The sequence below is a fragment of the Syzygium oleosum genome, unplaced genomic scaffold (assembly GCF_021117445.2).
Source record: "Syzygium oleosum isolate NSW1041296 unplaced genomic scaffold, Sole_v2.1 Sole_v2.07, whole genome shotgun sequence".
In the NCBI taxonomy this organism is placed as follows: Eukaryota; Viridiplantae; Streptophyta; class Magnoliopsida; order Myrtales; family Myrtaceae; genus Syzygium; species Syzygium oleosum.
The window spans coordinates 3,387,938-3,408,010 of record NW_026607491.1 but is presented as its reverse complement, the minus strand read 5'-3'; the positions used below and the strand labels follow the sequence as shown (position 1 = coordinate 3,408,010).

General features: G+C 44.2%; 2 protein-coding genes and 1 pseudogene across 3 annotated transcripts; 1 reads left to right on the top strand and 2 right to left on the bottom strand.

Annotated features, from left to right (window-relative positions):
* The first annotated feature begins 1,647 nt into the window (after positions 1–1,647).
* LOC115690690 (polygalacturonase-like) lies at positions 1,648–5,982 on the top strand. 2 transcript variants are annotated; one of them, XM_030617130.2, is made up of 4 exons: positions 1,648–2,204; positions 4,507–4,796; positions 5,223–5,454; positions 5,548–5,982. In XM_030617130.2, exons 1-4 carry the CDS (start codon positions 1,749–1,751, stop codon positions 5,779–5,781), a joined length of 1,212 nt encoding a protein of 403 aa, XP_030472990.1. In that variant the 5' UTR covers positions 1,648–1,748; the 3' UTR covers positions 5,782–5,982. The 2 variants fall into 2 exon arrangements, with proteins under 2 accessions (XP_030472990.1, XP_056168894.1); XM_056312919.1 differs by having other exon boundaries at positions 5,223–5,468; positions 5,548–5,690.
* On the bottom strand, positions 5,925–10,573 carry LOC115690713 (transketolase, chloroplastic-like; annotated as a pseudogene).
* Positions 10,574–10,714: 141 nt separating this feature from the next.
* LOC115690689 (phenylalanine ammonia-lyase) lies at positions 10,715–14,717 on the bottom strand. Its single transcript, XM_030617129.2, has 2 exons — positions 14,066–14,717; positions 10,715–12,638 (listed from the first exon to the last, which is right to left on the bottom strand). Exons 1-2 carry the CDS (start codon positions 14,449–14,451, stop codon positions 10,889–10,891), a joined length of 2,136 nt encoding a protein of 711 aa, XP_030472989.1. The 5' UTR covers positions 14,452–14,717; the 3' UTR covers positions 10,715–10,888.
* Between the last annotated feature and the right edge of the window lie 5,356 nt (positions 14,718–20,073).

Sequence of the window (20,073 nt, the reverse complement as noted above, 5' to 3'; positions counted from 1 at the left end):
TATAATAAAAGCGAGGAAAGATCGAGTTTAAGAACACCGAAGTGCAGATGACCATGTTCGACCCAACCGAGCGAAGGGTGAGGTGACCGAGGTGTAAACGACCACGGACGCGGACCGAATCAAGGAAGGAAAATGAGCACACGGGATTCAAGGACACGCAAGATATACATGGTTCTACTTGCTTACTAACATCTAGAGAGGGAATAGAGCAGAGCCGATTGTTCTGCGTCTGCCACTGTCCCATTACACGAAGAGTGCCAAAGAAGGATATGCAGAACCAGAAAGGAGGACATGTTAAAGCAATCTCGAGGGTTTGTGGCTGCCAAGGTCTAACCTAAATGAACCAGAATTGTGAGTATGTAGTAGCCGAATCAGGTTAGCATCTGCCTAACCTAAACCCTGATTCTACTTCTTCCTATCAACTCTCTCCTACAATTTCCCATCTGAAAAACTGAAAGTTCGGCTCTCTAGGAAGTAGCTGAACCAACCCACGAATTATATATTGCCTACAAGTTCGGCTCTTCAAGGAAATAGCTCAACATACAGTAACTTTCCTGCTCATATTTCTGTTCCCTATGGACCATGCCAGTCAGCTAAGTTTCATTTCCTAGCACCGCGATTACAGGATAATTTCTTCTTTAGACTCGCGTTTATTGCACCGGATTGATCTCCGCCATTGGCTTTGTGGATTTCACGTGAATCTCATGGAGATCTATTGAAAATAATGGTCATGATGAGCTCGATCCAGTGGACTTAATTTCAGGCGAGAAGCTCTCTAATTACAAGATAAAATCGAGTGTTGTTGTTTCGACAATACGTCATGTTCTCGTACACTGTAGTTATTGCGCGATTCGAAATATCAGATCTCGCAAAATCAACGGTCCACATGGACCTCTCATCACATAATTAACAGTTATGATAAATTCGATCCGGTAGTCTCGGATTCAGGCAAGAATTCCCCCGATTACAAGATTAAATACCAAATATTATTGTCTCGAGAGTGTGTTTGTTCTCGTACATAGAAGTTATTACGCGATCTCAATAATTTTTCAGATTGGTATAAATTCAGTTTGATGTACAAGAGAAATATTAATGTTAATTGAGTGGCGGTTATGAACCAGATAAGCTTTTGCCTTACAAATTGTTGAGATGCTTTGATTAAGCTTTTGCCTCTAGGTTTTTTTCAGTGTACTCTGAACATCCTAAGTTTTTTTTTTTTTTGTGTGTTGGGATTGTCCTAGGATAAACCACTAAACATGTCACATGAAGGGGCTCCTAACTTGCGGTTTCTATGTATTGCCACATTTTTATTACCTTGCCAAATGCAAATTTAATCTTACCTTCCTTAAAGCTGTCTTCACCAAACAATTCGATTGAGCTTATCGAAATTTCTCATATCGAACATGTTGATCTATCGCTACTTTCGTTATTGAACATTCTTTACAGTGTCGTGATTAGGTGGCACGTTGACTGTACCTATCGAGAGAATATTGCACAGATTAATCTACGAGAGCTATGTAATTGACCGAACTAATCAGATACGCAAATTACACAAGAAATGGTAGTCTTTTAGTGGGACTCAATGTGGGTTTGACGGATTATTTGCAGACGAACTATGGGCCAATTGTTCTTTTTGAAGTTCTCACTCATTAATTCCTCCTTACCAAAATGCCTGCCTAAATTCTCAACCTTATGCTTGCAAGAAAAATGCGCCATTTCCAATCTCTCTCTCTCTCTCTCTCGATTACATGGCGAACCTCCCAGATCATCTTGTCTGGACACTCCTCTTCCTTCTAATCCTCTCACTCTCGCGCGCGTCTTCGTCTACCTTCACACTCTTTGACGTCCTAGACTTCGGCGCCGACCCGACTGGGGCGGCCGACTCGACCCAAGCCTTCTGCGATGCGTGGACGTCGGCATGCGGCCGCGGCGACATCTTCGTGACCATTCTAGTGAGGAACGGGAGCTACCTCCTTGGGCCGGTGCGATTCGGAGGCCCTTGCAAGAGCAGGCACGTGAGCATGAGGATGAGAGGAGCGACGCTGGTGGCTCCTCTGGACTATAGAGTCCTCGGCGGCGGCTCGAGCTGGTTGAGCTTCAATGGGGTCTCGAACACGTCCATCCACGGCGGGGTTCTCGATGCCAAAGGACCGTCTCTGTGGGCCTGTAAGGATTCCGGCCGCAACTGTCCCGACGGAGCCACGGTAACGTACTTTAACTTCTGCACCTTCAGAGATCGGTTCGATTCTAAAGTTGGGTTGGTTTTTCCTTTTCCCCTTCGGGCCAAAACTTTTATCACATGTCCAGCCGCCAATGAAAACTTAATTTCATGCTAGGATAGGGTGGTATCAGCACACGTCTAATTAATGAGAAAAACATTTCAGATCACATGTCAATCACACGTCTAATATAGGGTAATTTACATCACTCTTATGATATACATACTAACTATATTTTGGGTTTGATTTTGGAAATTATATTTTATTGGTCGATTTCTCCACATGACACGACCCCATGTTGCTGTTATTAATATTTATCGATCCATTAATTTGAGGAAATTCCGAAAAGACCCGATTTAGAAAGTAATTTGACATCTTTATGGGAAGTTTTGAAGGAAAAAGAAAAGGCAAGAGGCTGCCGGTGGTACTCAGCTTTTCTTAGGCCCCTCCACTTAATTAGACAACAAGGACACATATCAGAGCAACCGTAGTTATACGACCTACCATGAAGGCGCCACCATTATCGTGTTGCTCAGCTACAAAACTTCGACCGTTGTACATCCTCCACCCTCTCCTCTGTATCTACCATCTTCTCTCCAAAACAGATTGTCAGTCGCTCAGCCACATACTTGTGCCCGTTGTATATCTTACATTTCTAGATCATCCCCTCTTTAATCTCTCTCTCTCTCTCTCTCTCTACTTGATGCCTCCACATCTCGGTTGCAAGATCTCCTTTACATTTGGAGATCTCATGCGTGCGCCTTTCTTAGGAGCATGGTCAAAGGTAGTAGTCCTCCGCGATGGCTATTAGTAGTTTTTTCCATCAACGATGGTAGTGGTGTAGGTAGAGAGCTGTGATGTCATATAAAGCCAGCCCATTCCATGTAGGACACGCTCCTAAAGAAGTACTTTGAGTAATTACTCAAAACGGTGATCATTTGGGAATGAATTTCTCATGAATAACATCACAAGGTCTTACCCATCCGATGCGGAATTTGAGATGTTAACAACTTGCCCACTTAAATTTGTGTTGGCATGTATCACATAAGGATACTTCCCCTATTCAATATATGATTGGTCCTACCCCATTTATCATTCTAAAAATCTATGAAAAGTCACCCTTCGTTCAAACCCTCTCACCCGGCGATTAATCTCCACACCCTGGTCAAATCAGGTTTGAGCTTAGTTTGTTCACAAATCATACATCAACTGAAGAGGATCCTTATCGGATACCGTTTATAACGATACAACTCATTTCATATGGGATAAGTCCCCGCATGAGTATATTAAGTGGTGATAAATTGAAAATGGATCATCCTTGCGAATAACATTAGAATGCCTCATCCATTTCGGTATGCAACTTGGATGTTAGAGATGTGTTGCGGTGGTTAGGTTGGAAGAGGAAAAATAGAGAAGGGTTTTATTCTAGTACATTATTCATTTGGAGATTTGACACTTAGCATAACTCTAATTGAAGTCTCACGGGAAATCGGGTGGTCCTTAGTACTGGGAAGTACAGTGTTGCTTAGGTAGAAAGGGGAGAGAATGGCTTTGTTTAAATAAGTATCGCATGTGTCCGATGCATGTGAGCTCACTTCATCTCAATCATCTGATTATGTGAATTTCATGTAGGGCCCACATTAAGCACAACAAAATTGAAATTGATGACATGTCGTGCCATCAACTTATAATATGGAGATATTATTTCTTCACTCTCTTTTTTCGGTGGCTAAGGGGTGATTTCTTCACTTTTTTGTTCTAATTCTTTTTTCTTCTTCTAGAGCTAGTACCATCACGTGGGCTCAATTTTTCAGAAAATACACAGGTTTGATGAGACTTGCAAGCTTGTCAAACTACATATTAGCGAGCTTGAGCTTAAGCTTGACGCGATTGAGTATTCGAGTAGCTCTAGCATTTTAGTTCAACTCGAAATCAAATGAGTCGATCTCGAGCAATCATAAAGCACCTTCAATCAAGCTGTAATGTGAGTGGTGGAATGGACCTGCTTGCAAGTATATATTCGGATTTATTAGAAGAAATGAAAAGCTTTATAAGCATATGCAGCATATGCTTAAGCGTCTTCAGTTCTTCCAGAATTGGACTTACTTCCCTCATCAATGGCAGAGAGATAAGGATAGTTTTCCTCTGCAGTACCTGTAAAGAAAATATTGTGGGTGCATTTAGATCTTATCTTGAGTACTCAGTGATCCAAACTTTATAAATCGCCCTTTCTATTGGAAATGTACCCTGAATTAAACTTGTTTTCACTGGCTGTTCTAATATGCAGACACTGAGCTTCACCAACTCTAACAACATCAGGATAAAAGATCTAATGTCCATGGACAGCCAAATGTTCCACATCTCCATAAACAGGTGCCGGAACGTTCGCATTCAAGGGTTGAGAGTGAAGGCTGACGGCAACAGCCCCAACACAGATGGAATCCATGTCCAGCTCTCGACGAACGTCTCGATTCTTCGCTCGGACATTGCCACTGGGGATGATTGCATCTCGATTGGCCCGGGTACTCAGAACCTGAGGATCCAAGGCGTTAGGTGTGGCCCTGGTCATGGCATCAGGTATGACTCGTAGGAGTTCCCCGGGTGCATGGATCGAATCGATCTAGTCTTCTAAGTTAAGAGAATCACGATCCTGTTTCAATATATCGATTCTTCGCTGTATGCAAGTATATTGTTGACATGAGAGATATATAGGAATCATATAACAGATCCTTATCCTTTATCCGAAAGTTCAGAAGATTGCAGGATCGTAGAATAGGAAACAACAAAGAGAGAGTTCTATGTTCAAGTATGTTCAAATTTTCATATTTAGTGATTCGATGAATGTACGAAATCTCTGGTGAAAAGGATTATGTGTATTTAATGATAAGCCCAGCACTCAAAGTGTATGAAATTTCTTGAAGTATAATTTACACTGAAGATGGTCAGTGCATCATATATTTTATTATTTCCATTTATGATTTCAGTATACTTTCTTGGTTGCAGCATAGGAAGCCTAGCAAGAAGTGAGAATGAAACCGGAGTACAAAATATCATAGTGAAAAACACCACTTTTCAAGGTACCCAAAATGGATTAAGGATCAAATCATGGGCGAGGCCTAGTAATGGATTTGTGCAAGGAGTCCATTTCATCAATGCTAGGATGATCAATGCCCATAACCCCATCATCATTGACCAGAATTACTGTCCATATGACAGCCAAACTTGCCCCAACCAGGTGATTCATCTCATGTACGCAATCTTTTCCTCTTGACGAGTTTTATGTCCTGATTCTATCTTATGATCTGAGAATGACAATCGCGACAAATAGGAGTCGAGCGTGAAGATAAGCGACGTTCTATATAGAGGCATCCAAGGAACGTCCGCCACGCCCGTCGCCGTAAGGTTCAACTGCAGTGCCGAGAACCCGTGCACCAGGATACAAATGAGGAATGTGCACTTGACGAGCCTCGATGATGAAGTGACTCGGTCATCTTGCGCAAACGCGAACGGGGAGGCATTAGGTACAGTTCAACCAAGAAGCTGCCTCTATGAGAATTCGTAGATCTTTGCTCAGCCAGTATGGGAATTCATAGCATAGAACTTTGACTTTTACGACTATGACAGGAAAACTGCAAACACAGTTTCGTTACTTTCTTAAGTTTACTTCATAGTTTTGAAATCAAATAGATCTAACTTAAACAGCAATTGAGAAAAAGAAAATAGCATTGATAATCCCATGTTGAAAGATCTTCCTTTGATAAAATGCACACTCGGTTGATATACAAGCGGTGCAATCTTATCTTTCAATCTCATGTGATCATTGTTCTCACTATATTACATAGTCAAAGCATGCACTCACCCATCAAAAAGAGCACCAACGATCAGCACCTGCTTCTTCACTTGCACAGCAAAATGTCGGCAATCCGGGTAATGTTCTCCTCAGTAAAGCCATACTTGTTGACTGTGTCCAAATAATGCCCGCTTGCACCAAACTCATCCACTCCGACCACCACGCCCTCTCGTCCCACGTACTCCCTCCACCCAACTGGCGACCCAGCCTCCACGCTCACGCGCTTGACCACGTTCGAGGGCAACACCTGCTCCTCGTACTCCCTCGGTTGCCCATCGAAGAGGCGCCAGCACACGAGCGACACCACCCTGACCCTGCTCCCTGCCTCCCTCAACCTCCTTGCGCTCCCCTCGCAGAGGCAAAGCTCCGATCCCGTGCCAATCAATATTATCTCGGGCATCTGCTCCCCTGAGTTGTCACTGATCATATAACCGCCCCGTTTGACCGCGTCCATCGACGTCCCTGTGACATTTGAAGCTACTTTCTGCTGAGACAGTGCAATGAGGCTAGGAGTAGCCCGGTTCGCCGCGGCGATCTTGTAGGCCGCGGCAGTCTCGTTCCCATCGGCCGGTCTGAAGACTAGGTGGCGTGGGATGGCACGGAGTCCAGCAAGCTGCTCCACTGGTTGGTGTGTAGGACCATCCTCCCCTAGTCCAATAGAATCGTGGGTCATGATGTAGATCACTCCAGCGTGGCTTAGAGCAGCAAGCCGGATAGTGTTCTTCATGTAGTCTGAGAATACAAGGAATGTGGCTGCGAATGGGATGAGTCCGCTTCCATGCAAAGTAATGCCATTTGAAATGCCCCCCATTGCATGCTCTCGAACGCCATAACGGATGTTACGACCCCAAGGAGAGCTTGGCAGGAAGTCGTCATAATTGTGGAGATAAGCTTTGTTGGAGGTTGCAAGGTCCGCACTCCCACCAATCAACCCAGGAAGGACCTTAGAGAGCTGGTTTAAGCACTTCCACGGGTGGCATCCACTGGATCAGACTGTGACCACCTCTGTTTAGACAGTTCAGTGATCATGTTTTAGAGTTATAATCACTGTAGCCCGGCATTTGAAAGAAGAAAGTTCATAAGTGTAGTGAAGCCATGGAAGAGTTATTTCTCTAGACACAGTCTACTAGAGAGAACCACTTAATCAAGATAAATCGGTGTGCATCCCTCAATACAATGCTTAAAGTATATAATGAACACTGTAGCACTCATGAGAACTCGTTGATTTAGAGGGTAAACCCAAACAGTAAAACAACCAAAGAGACGGGTAAGGCCAAGTAGCGGTTCAATTACCGGGAGCGAGTTTTCCCAACCAGGAAGCAGACCCCCACTAAGAAGAATCTGAAATTCTGTCGCCTCTTGGGGATATTTGATCTGGTAAGAGTAAAGGTTGGAGAACCATTCTTTTTCCAGTCTCCCCAAGATCTGCTTGCTTAAGCATCTCCCTGCATCAAATGAGTAGTTTATTTGTGTTAGGCTTAGATATATCCCCAATCCCGTCCTTTTTTTGGGTAAAGTGTAATGCTAGAAATAGCTCCAAATTGAATTGAAAATTAAAAGAAACCTGTATATCATAGGGATGACATGGAAAGGCTCTCTATCAGTCCAGTTAACATTTTGTCTCATGTTGTTTACATCATCTTCGCTGAAGGTTCCATGATGAGCTTTTGATGTCCCTTCTTTTTTAGACAGTTTACCTATCAGGGATTTCACCTGAAGTAAGCAGACAATGACAAAAGGCTCGATCTTCAGTGAGATCAACAAAATGGTTTTACGTTTGCTAAAATAGGAATAAGCTCTAAAGTGACAGATCACAGCGTTCCAAATTCTAAGGCTTGACTATTACTAACCCTGATGAAAGTGGGTTTCTCTGTCTCATTGAAAGCAGAGAGAAGTGCATCCTTGAATGGACTCATATCAGCATATACGTTGCCAACTGTGATTGTATGCCAACCAAGAGCCTTGAACCGAGCAGAGATATCTTCAGAAAAAGCAAGCGTGGTGGGTCCATCGATAGTGTTATGATTATCATCATAAATCAGTGTAAGCTTGTTGAGCTTCCAATGACCAGCCAAGGACGCAGCTTCGTGGGCTATTCCTTCCATTGCACATCCATCCCCCATTATGCAATACCTATATTTCAACAGTAAAGTTACCAACAATAATCATAACTACACGGTTTCTCATAAGCTGTCACAGAGAACCAGTTTGTTCAACTCACGTTCGGTGATCAACAATGACAGCATCAGGTTTATTAAATCTAGCAGCTAGGTGAGCTTCAGCCAAGGCAAGACCTACTGCATTTGCTACACCTTGTCCGAGGGGGCCTGTAATCACAGTTCACAACCACGCGAATATGCAAGTGAACAAAAACTTGAAGAAAGAACTCAGCTAATGAAACTAACCAGAGACATAGACCATCTAAGTGAAGACTTCTACAGTACATAATGGACCAAAGACCAGATTCGTTTCCTTTATTAACCATCTTTCCTGTCTAAGAGGACAAATGCGCCCACAGATGTCCAAAGAAAAGAAAAAGCCAGAAGCAATGATTTGTAGGACAGATAACAAGTGCTTGAACTTCCACAATTAAGTCAATTCTAATATTTTGAGTCTATTATGAAATCAATATGCCTCATTTCTGCAGTTTTTTTCGAGTAAGTATCATATGGACAAATGCGCCGAAAGATGTCCAAAGAAAGGAAAAAGCCAGAAGCAATGATTTGTAGGACAGATAACAAGTTCTTGAACTTACACCGTTGAGTCAATTCTGCTATTTTGAGTCTATTATGAAATGAATATGCCTCATTCCCGCTGATTTTTTCAAGTATCATGTGTTTCCCTCTCGCAAGTCTCACATGGTAATAACACTCCAACTCCAGTTATTTTTTTTATTTCGAGTTGCACAAGAGAAAATTGAAAACTGAACATACCAGTGGTGACTTCAATGCCACTGGTAACCAAATTCTCTGGATGTCCAGGAGTCCTACTGCCAAGCTGGCATAAGCGCTTTAGGTCTTCTATCTGGAGAAGAAATGTTCCTAAATCAAGCAGATAAAATGTTCGCAACTAGCCTCCTAAGCTAAGATTCCAGAGACCCTAATCTAGACTTAGGTAAAGTTCCATACGCTAGAACAGGGTAAGAAGAGAGTATTGCAAGTCCAATCTTTCAAAGGATGCAATTCTAGTCGACAAAAAGCTCCCACCAAAAAAGTTAGACAAATCAAGGGCAACAGAAACTACGCAGACGAAACATTTTCATTTAGATCGGAGAGAGCTTCATAAATATTTGGCATCTTAAGTGATTGTAAAGAAGAAACTTCTTGCACAAGAGCTGCGACTCTGCTCATTAGCACTCCTATATCATTAAAAGTTTCTCACATGGCAAACTAACAACACCATAATCGTCCAACATCAAGCCCAAAAGTTCAGCTTCAAAGGCCCAACTCACGATCATCGTCAGAACAAGTGCCAACAACTAAATGAATAACCAGCAAAGCAATAACTGAATTCAGTTTTACGCACAATTCGTTCTCGAGACTTAAAGCAAACATATGACATCCTCTGAACTGGGCAAACGAAAAGTTCACAAATTGAACACCGGGACATTTTACAGACCTGAACAGACTCAAACCCAGCGAGATGGAGACAAACGTACTGAAGCAAGCACCCATGCCCGGCACTCAACACAAACCTGTCCCTGTTGAACCACTTGGGATTCTTGGGATTATACTTCATCACATGCCTGTACAACAAGCACACAACCCCGGCCATCCCGAGCGCCATCCCGGGGTGTCCCGCCTTCGCATTCTGGACCGAATCCACGATCAGCATCCTAACATTGTCCACACATCGCTTGTCAACCAGGTTCTGGAACGATTCATCGCCCAATTCCTCGAGTTTGTCCCAATTCAGATTGGGAATCTCTCTCTGGTAAGCCTTCTTGAGCTCCTCTGTCCATGAGGCCTTGCAGTCTCTGGAGAGAGAATTGGGTTGAGCAGTTGGGTTAGGGTTTTGGGTCTTGAGCGAAGTGTAAGCGATGGGTTTAGCAGAAATTTTGCTCCTTCTGTAAGTACAAAAAGATGGGTATGGGTTATAAAGGAGCGATGAGATCGCCATGGACGAAAGCTGGTTCCTTTATCTCGGATTGTGGCTGAAGCAGAGGAAGTAACCGAGAGATGTTGGCTTGGAATCACCATGGAAGTGCGGATGAAGCTTGGACAGATCAGGGCGCTTATATAAACCGCCATTCATGGAAGATCGACCGACTTCCGAGAGATCCAGGTGGCTTTCGCGGATGCGAGCTTTGACTGATCGAAAAACGCTGGTGGTGGGTTTTTGAGTTTGGAAAGAGAAACGAAAGAAAATCTTCACCAGTACGTGGCGGGCATGCAGGACACAGGAAAAACAGGGGTGGGGTGGCTCTGTTATTTTACGTACATTCAACCTGTTTCTTGATTCGCTCCATTTGCAAAATGAAAGGTAAAAGATGAATGCCAGTGAGTTTAAAGGTCACAAATATGAATAGAGTTTCATACATAATGCCCCGACGGTCGAATTCCGATGCCATTGGTGGAGGACGGTATAATAAACTCTTGTTCCTCCACAAAAATGTACGTTGGATTGGTCGAGAAAGCAGTTGATATCATGTAAAAAGTGTACTCAGTATCTATATACCAGAGTTCTTCACTTGTGAGAAGACAAAAGGAACATACCGAAAACAAGAAAATACAATTGCCTCTTGAAATAAACGATTTCGTGCATGAGATTTACTTGGCAAGTAACAGGAAGAAAGAAAGAATCTAAGACATTTCCTTCCCTAAGAGATGGGAAGAGGGGCACCGTTCCAACCACTTAGGCACTCCAGCAGTGGATCAATCAATTTTCCAGCACAAATCGCAGTGAAGACTTTGTCGATGTCCTCACCGGGTGATATCACATCCTCGCCTGTGAGCAGGGAAGTCCCCAGCTCTTCCCTCACCAGCTTGTACAATGGATACGACCTGCATTCCTTGATTTGGTTGGGGATGGCGAGGCTGCCTTTCTCGTATTGGGCTCGAACGCCCTCGACGTCCTTTGGCAGCTGGGCCTTGAGCTCCTCCTCAAAAGCCCCGATCTTTTGGAAGATCGAGGTGCTCGGGTTCATCTCGCTCTCGCCGTTCACCAGCGCCTGATCAACTAGGACTTGTCTCAGTTTCTGCATCAGCGGGTAAGTGGCACTGCAGGGGTCATCGGCATAGGCAAACACGTGCTCGCGATCAACCACTTTAAGCAGGTCCCTCTCGCAGAAGTGAGACGGGTGGAGCTCGCCATTGGCGCCCACTGTCAGGACTTTCCTGGCCACCCTGCCGACCGTGTTCTTCACTGTGCTCTTCAGGTTCTCCTCCAAATGCCTCAGGTCAACGGCCTGGCACAGAGCAACCAGGAAAGTGGAAGACATGAGCTTCAATATGTCGACTGCCTCAGCGGTCTTCCTTGACGAGATCAGGCCGAGGGAGTTGACATCCTGGTTGTGCTGCTCCGCACTCTGGACATGGTTGGTAACGGGATTGGCAAGGAATTGGAGCTCCGAGCAGTATGCCGCCATGGCAATCTCTGCGCCCTTGAAGCCATAGTCAAGGCTAGGGTTGCGCCCGCCTGACAGATTTGAGGGCAGCCCATTGTTGTAGAAGTCGTTGACAAGCTCCGAGAACTGCGCAAACATGAGCTTCCCGATGGAAGCGATTGCTAGGCGAGTGTTGTCCATGGAGACACCAATCGGGGTCCCCTGAAAGTTCCCACCATGCAGGGCCTTGTTCCTCGAGACGTCAATGAGTGGGTTGTCGTTAACCGAATTAATTTCCCTCTCGATCATCTTGGTTGCTGCTCGGATTACCTCGATCTGGGGCCCTAGCCACTGGGGAGATGTCCTGAGAGCGTACCTGTCCTGCTTTGGCTTCTGAAGTGGATCCATCTCATGCAATTTTTTAGCAGCCTTCACATAAGCGCTTCCATCCAAAATATGCTCCATTATAGCTGCAGCCTCAATTTGCCCGGGATGGTGCTTCAATTTATGCGTCAAGTGGTCTGTAAACTCCGGCTTCCCCTGCATCACCTCGGCAAAGATCGCCGACAGGACCTCTGACAGGACCGCAAGTATGTTGGCATCGAAGAGGACGATGGAAGCCAACCCAGACCCGACCGCCGTGCCGTTCACGAGCGCCAACCCTTCCTTGGGCTGCAGCTCAAAGAAGCCCGAATCGATCCCGGCAAGCCGGAACGCCTCGACGGCATCCAGGGATTTCCCGTTGGGCCCGACGGCCTTGGAATTGGGCCGGCCCGTCAGGAGCCCGGCGATGTAGGAGAGCGGGACCAGGTCGCCCGAGGCGGTGATGGTGCCCCTGAGGGGCAGGCACGGGGTGATGTTGTGGTTGAGGAACTTGGTGATGGCCTCGAGGATCTCGAACCTGATGCCGGAGTAGCCCTGGAGGAGGGTGTTGACCCGGACCAGCATGGCGGCTCTGGTGGAGGATTGAGGCAGGGTATGGCATGACTCCGTGCCGTTCCCGAAGACCCCGGCATTCAAGAACCTGTTCCAGTTTCAGAAACTGTCATTAGACAAAGGAACTCTCCCAGTTCTTGCTCAGTGCAAGATTTGCAGTTCAAGGTCTCGCTCAAAGCAAAAACTCTCTGTCAAAAGTTACTGTTTAGTGCAGTTTATTATGCATCGTGACTGTCCATTATCATCTACATTAACTTCGCGAGTAATTACAGAGACTCTTCTGCATTAAACTTGCAACCGTGTGAAGTGAATACAGGGGAGAAGACAAACAAGGCAGGACTGAGTACGACTGCTAACAGATTTTTCAGGCCAGATTTTAACTCTTGAGCTTTTTGTCGCGGCTCGCGAGGTGAGACAGCTATAGAGACGAATTTTGTAATATATATATATATATGCAAATAAATGATACAAGAATATAGATAAGTATAGTATTTAGTCGTCCTAATAAATAACATATATATATATATATATACCGCGTTTGATGAGTATCCACCACTTAGACGGCGATCGATACACCGACACACGATAGTTAAGGATGAGCCTATTTATTATGTCCATTCCATCCTTTTAATTTGGCCGGTCCATGCATTTTGAATTGGAAGGCACGAGTCAAGTGAAAAAAAAAAACGATTGGCTACAACGAAAAGATCTTTATTTGGTAAAACAATAGTGGAGCATCTACCGACAATTTATCTAACAAATAGGGTTGGCAAAAAAGTCTGGTGCAAACTGAACTGAATATCAAACCGAACCATATATTATGTTCCTCCTAGCACCAACAAAATTCCAATTGGATTGGTGGCTCCATCATTCAGTGTCGTGCCCCCCCACCTAAAGTTGTGGCCACTTATAGTCCTCACATGTCACCAAGTCTAATAAATATGAAACCTTTTGTCACCTGACTTTGAGCATAGTTGTCACTAGTCAAACCATAAATGATACCAATTTTCCAAACAACCAAGTTATTTTCATCATTATTATTATTCCTCGCTCCGAATTCTCCGCCTCCCCCCCCCCCCCCCCCCTCCTTTTGTCATTATTCAGAAATCGAAGAAAAAAGTTCATGAAAAATCTAAGTTGCAAATGAAAATAAAATGGAGAAATCATTAATAATGATAATAAATTAGTTCTCAGCAAGAACAAGAATACACTAGTTAAAAATTGCCCTGCAGATAATTTTGAAAAAGAAATAAAAAAAAAATCTTGTAAAAAAGAAAAGGAAAGAAAAGAAAAATAGCCACCTAAGCTTTAATGACCCTTCACCTATTGGTGAAGAAACCGGTGAAGTGGATCCCTCGTAAGCCACCTACCTTATCCTTTTACGTGCTTACCACCTTTAAATTATTACATACATACATATATAGATCACAAGTAATATCCAATCATAAATTTGACCCATTATTAATATTATATTTGAAATTGAGTAATTTAATCATTGACATAATCTAAATTTACCTTATGAGTTCCTTTTGCAAAGCACCACCTTGCTTCGTCCTACGGTGAGAAGTGGCGCCGAAGCCGGTGGTGACCCCGTAGCTATCGGTCCCTTTGTTCATGCTCTCCATGACCCAGTCGCTGCTGGCCTTGACCCCGGGGCGGGCTGCCTCCGAGAGCTCGACCTCGACTCCCTCGCGGCTTGCCGCCGCCGCCACCTGTGCTATCGTGAGGGACGCCCCGCCGAGGCGCACCGCCGGCTTCCGGTATTCCCTGACCATCCGCTTCACCTCATCAAGGTGGCTCCCGCTGAGGGACTCCGCCGCCGCCCCCCAGTTCAGCGGGTCGTGGCGGCTCTTGACACAAAGGCCATGGAAGCCGCTCCCATTGGCGCTCTCTATCTCCATCTCCACACGACTCTAGGAACGTGCACCGCAAAGGGCAGCGGGAACGATAACCAACGTGAGACGGGTCCGGCCCCGATACAAAATTCGCGGTATAGAGCTCGACGAGCCTCTCGAAACCCACGTATACTAAATAATGTACGAGAGGAGAGATGAGTGGAAGGAAATGAATGCGAAGAAAGAACTCGGTGAGAGCTTTTGCTTTGTATTTCTCTTACTGTGGTTACAAGGAAAACTCAAGAGAATTCAATTGAAATTTTCCTGAGGATGGCAATGCAAGGTCGGGTTCTTTAAATAGAAGGCCCATCATCTTGACATTGAGTTCGATGGGTGGGTGAGGCCGACGGGTTAGTTGAAAACCGAGATTAGCCGTAGGATTAGCTTGACCCTGGGGCCTCGGGATGTCGACACGTGGAGTGGTGGGGGATGTTGGGGAGAGAGTAGCTTTGTTTTGTGATACGCACGTAGGAGTCCAGACGCGCATGGTTTGGTTTACTCGTCAAAGGGAATGATTCTCATCTCCGTAGTAGGCGAAGGGAGGAAGGGGGTTGGTGAGATGGGTGGGAAGCAACGAAAGCAGATCGTCATGCCCCCCCAACCATTTCAGACACGCATCGTTCACCAACCAATTGCTTGCTAGGAGAAGTTGTCAATCGAAGACGGGATCTCGTGGATCGAGTAAGGCGCGAGCCAAAACCCGAGTAGGTAAACCTGGACATGGAACGGCGACCGGGCGGGAACCGTGCGGCTCGTGCGCTGCGCACGGGGCGAAAAATTGAGAAATAACTCTCCATCGAATTGTAAAGGAGAGATGGGCAGGGCCGTTTTAGGTTCTTGAGTTTTGGGTATAATGAAATCCGCGAATAGGGGTGAGCGCGGTTTAGTATGGTCCGGCTCGGATGGGAAAAACGAACCGGACAAAATCGACATCGTTTGGAAAAATTCGAAATGAAACTGAACTCTATAAGGGTTTTAAACCGGATTCGACTGAACCGAACTAAAATCTACCTACCATTTTCTTTTCATTTTAGCTTTTTTGACTTTTGGGTGTAATAAAATCCGAGGATAGGGGTGAACGCGGTTTAGTATGGTCTGGCTCGGATGGGAAAAATTTACCGGACGAAGTCAACATCACATGAAAATATTTGAAATCAAACCAAACTATACAAGGGTTCCAAACCGGATTCAACTGAACCGAACTAAATCTACCTACTATTTTCGTTTCACTTTCTGTGATCTAATGCTCTTGATTCTCATCTGGTGCTAAACTTCATCAACTGGGAGTTGGTCCGGGGCCCCGGTCATTATCTAATGATAAAGCTACATCGTGCGATGAAGTTTCAGTGTAACAATAATACCACAACTCCGATTAACATGGGGTCTCCGAACTCGAAAAGACAGGACCATATAACTCGTAGAAAAACAGTTCAGTTTGGTTCGGTTTTGCGAAACAAAAATAGTAAACCTGACCAAATTATCGAATTTTAGTCCAATCCGATTTATGGACTAAGATTTTGATCACCTCCCCGAATCGAGTTGACCCGATAATTTCAGTTTGATTCGGTTCGATTTGACTGTTTGGATCGATCCGCGTTTAACCCTATCCATAGATATTTATGCAAAGAAAACACTAAATTTCTGAGTTATGTCGAATTTATAAAGATGTAGTGGAGCGAGTCAGCACAAATGGCCAACTAGAAAAAAAAATGAGAGAGAGAGAGAGGGAGAGAGGGAGGATTCTGCATATATTACTTATTATCTTATGAGGAAACAACTCCAAAACATACTCGTTCTTTTCAATGAGTTGGTCAGCCGCAGGATGGTTGATGATTGGGGCTGAAACGCCTCTTAAAAAGTAGGTGAGTCAAATGCCATCCCAAGTTCAGGTTGCGCGTTATGCACATGGTTGACGGAGCAGCAGTTCGATTTATCCTTATAAGTATGATTTGCAGAGGGTTACACGAATAAGTTTGTGCTGATATAAACTATTTGTCACGTTCACGTCAGGTTTGGTACACCTTCTACATATATATTAGAAGGGTAGCAAATACAAAGTCAAGAATTAGGAAAAAGGGTTCCACCTTTTTGAGCCGATTTTTGCGTTCTTGGGTGATACGAGCAGCTAGGGTTTGTGGGGGAGATCGGCCAAATAGAATGCTCCCCAAGATGCGACTTCATGAAACCAAAACCCTAGTCGGATTCTTCTCTTAGGCGGGTAGTGCCACACCTTGATTTGGCCTTTCGTCATGTAAATCTTGCACGTTTTCTGTCCAATCGACTTCATGTAAATCTTGCACGTTTTCTGTCCAATCGATTTGGCCTTTCGTCAAAAGGTATGGCATAGGGATATGTCGATGAGACGGTGAAGTTTCATGGGCTTCCAATGGGCATCGTTTCTAACAGAGATCCTAGATTCGTATTTATCCTTTTTGAGAGGAGTTTACAAGAAATGTTGTACTAAAATCAACAATAGTAGAGATTTTCATTGGGAGACAGATGGACAGTCAACGAGAACGATTCAGACCTTAAAGGGCACGTGGAGATCCTGCGTACTTTAGCGGCTCTCAGGAGAAATACTTGCAATTCTTATAATAATAGGTATAATACAACATGGGAAAATTATCAAAAAAATGTTCAAAACCTATTATAATTACATCGATTCAATCCTAAACCTTTTATATTTATGTCAATTTAGTCCATTCAGCCAATTTTGACCGATCGGCTTTGATGTGAACGCCGGCCGACGCTAACGTGAACAATTTTTTATAATTTTTTATTTATTTTTCAAATTTTTTTCTTTTCTTTTCTTCCTTCTTTTTCTTTTTTTTTACCCACAGTGGTCAGTGAGGCGAGGCTCACCAGCCACTAGGCGAGGCCAACCTCGCGCCCAGGTCATGAGGCGCAACTGCACCTCGCCATGGTCTCGTTAACTGTAGGTGAGGCGCGATCGCACCTCGCGACCTGGGCGCAAGGCTAACCTCTCCCGCAACCCCCAAGCATCGCCAAGATCTAGGCAAGGGCCAGAGCCTCGCCGACCACTGTGGGTAAAAAACAAAAGAAAAGAAGGAAGAAAATAAAAATAAAAATAAAAAAGCAAAGGAAAAGGAAAAGGAAAAAGAAAATACAAAATTCGAAAAATAAATTAAATGTGATTTAAAATTGCTCACATCAGCGCCGGCCAACCAAAAATGGCTAGATGAACGGAATTGACATAAATGCAAAATGTTTAGAACCGAATTAGCAAAAAAAAGAGTTTACGACTAAATTGGCATAATTACAATACATTTAAAAAAAATTAACTATCCCATTCCAACATTTGCATGGCTTTTTTTTTGTTGAAGTTTTGTAAAGTGGACAACGCAAAATATATCGACACACACAGATATATATATATATATATATATATATATATATATATATATATATATTTTTTTTTTATTTCATACTATCTTTCCCGTTAAATTGCTCCTGCTGATCCGTCCTTGCGTTTAGTTTATGCGATCGTAAAATATTGGCATAGGAGAGTTTTAATTGAAATCTTCCAAACTTCTTATCCGCCTCCCAGCAGAACCTGTTTATAATCAAGATTTTGATTGTGTAGTTGTGGTTCATGGGGCTTGCAAAATACTTTATGGACCTTCCAATAATCGTATCTCTTGCGGCCATGGCCTTCGATTATAACAAACAACGAATTTCGTCTATGATCAGTATTTATTTAAAAATATGCCATTTAACTAAATAAGGTAGTAATGTATCAAACGCCACCATCTTTCGGAAATCGCGCCTTTCTATCTGCATCAAACTTGGATGCCTGACTAACATGCTAATCAAAATTTATGATCTTGATTGAAACACAACATCTTGTGGATTATCATTGGGAAAATTACAAAAAAAGTTCTAAACCAATTGCAATTGTGTCAATTCAGTCCTAAACCTTTTTTTTGGCCAATTCAATCCTAAACGTCTTGCAATTGTGCCAATTCAGTCCATTCGGCCACTTTTGGCCGGCCGGTGTTGACGTGGACGCCGGCCGGTGCCAGCCGTCCGGCCAATGCTGACGTGACAATTTTTAAATATTTTTTTTGAAATTTTTTTTTTACTTTTTTTCTCTCTTTCTTTCTTTTTTTTTCCTATCTTCTTCGCCGGTACGACCGGCCAGAGGCTGAGGCCGACGAGGGCGAGCCTTGCCGTCAACGAGCAAGGTCGAGCCTCGCCATGGCCGGGCAAGCTTGACCTTGCCCAACGACGGCGAGGGTGGATCTGGGCGGCCTCGCCGTCGGTGGGTGAGGCCGCCCAGATCTGGCGAGACCTCGCCGTCGAGCTCGAGCTCGCCCGGCCATGGCAAGGCTCGACCTCGCTTAGCGACGGCAAGGTCTCACCATATCTGGGCGGCCTCGCCGTCAGTGGGTGAGGTCGAGCTCGCTCGGCCATGGCGAGGCTCGACCTCTCCTAGCGATGCCAAGGCTCGCCCTCGCCAGTGTCAGCGAGGGCCAGACTCGCCGGCCTCAGCCTTTGACCGGTCGCCGGACCGACGACCGGGGAAGAAAATAGGAACAAAAAAAAAGAAAGAGAGAAAAAAAAGTAAAAAAAATTCAAAAAAAATATTTAAAAATTGCCAAGTCAGCTTCAGCCGGCGTCCACATTAGATGGACTGAATTGGCACAATTACAAAAGGTTTAGAACTGAATTTACCAACAAAAAAAAGGTTTAAGACTGAATTGGCACAATTGCAGTAGATTTAGGACTTTTTTGATAATTTTCCCGATTATCAGTAGAACAACTAGTAGAGTGTAAAAGAATGTTTACACATTTATCATTAAACGAGTTTGATGTGTATTTTAGATTTAGGTTTGTAATTAGACTCTTCCACGTGTTATTGTTTCGATAACAAAAAATGTGTCAATTGTTTTTTATTGGGAAAAGTGTCAAAAAAATCCTAAATCTTTTGTATTGGTACCAATTGAGTCCTAAACATTTTGTCTTTGTGCTAATTCAGTCCTTCCGGCTAATTTTGACAGGATATTGTTGACATGGACGCTAACCAACCTACGTGGCACAGCTGGCGATGACGTGGACAACTTTTAATAATATTTTAATTTTTTTTGAAAAAAAAATTATTTTTTCTTTTCTTTTTCTTTTTTTTCTTTCTTCTTCTTCTAGCCGGTCGCTAGTCGTCAGTCTGGCGAGCGGCTGGAGGCCAGGGGGCCTCTAGCGAGCCTCGCCCAGCCCGGCGCGAGGCTGAAGCCCTCGCTGGGGCTCACCCCCAAGCTAGATCTGGTGAGGCCGCCATGGCCTAGGCAAGGGCTAGCCCAGCCTGACCGAGGCTGGCCCAGGCCACGTCAGGCCTCGCTTGGCCTGTCTAGGCAATAGCGACCCTCACCCGGGCGAGGGCAGCCCGCTCGGCCATGGCTGATGGCTAGTCACCGGCAAAGGGAGGAAGGGAGGAAGAAAGGAAAAAAAAAAGGAAGAAAAAATTAAAAATTTGAAAAATTATTAAAATATTATTAAATATTGTCCACATAAGCGCCGGTAGTGCCACATAGGCCGACAAGTGTCCACGTCAACAAAATCCGGTCAAAATTAGCCGGAATGACTGAATTGGCATCAGTTCAAAAGGTTTAGGAC

Coding starts and splice junctions, on each gene's coding strand:
- LOC115690690 (XM_030617130.2), top strand. CDS start 1,749: ATGGCGAACCTCCCAGATCATCTTGTCTGGACACTCCTCTTCCTTCTA. Junction 2,205..4,506: donor ACTGTCCCGACGGAGCCACG/GTAACGTACTTT, acceptor TCTAATATGCAG/ACACTGAGCTTCACCAACTC. Junction 5,455..5,547: donor GCCAAACTTGCCCCAACCAG/GTGATTCATCTC, acceptor CGCGACAAATAG/GAGTCGAGCGTGAAGATAAG.
- LOC115690689 (XM_030617129.2), bottom strand. CDS start 14,451: ATGGAGATAGAGAGCGCCAATGGGAGCGGCTTCCATGGCCTTTGTGTC. Junction 12,639..14,065: donor TTGCAAAAGGAACTCATAAG/GTAAATTTAGAT, acceptor AAACTGGAACAG/GTTCTTGAATGCCGGGGTCT.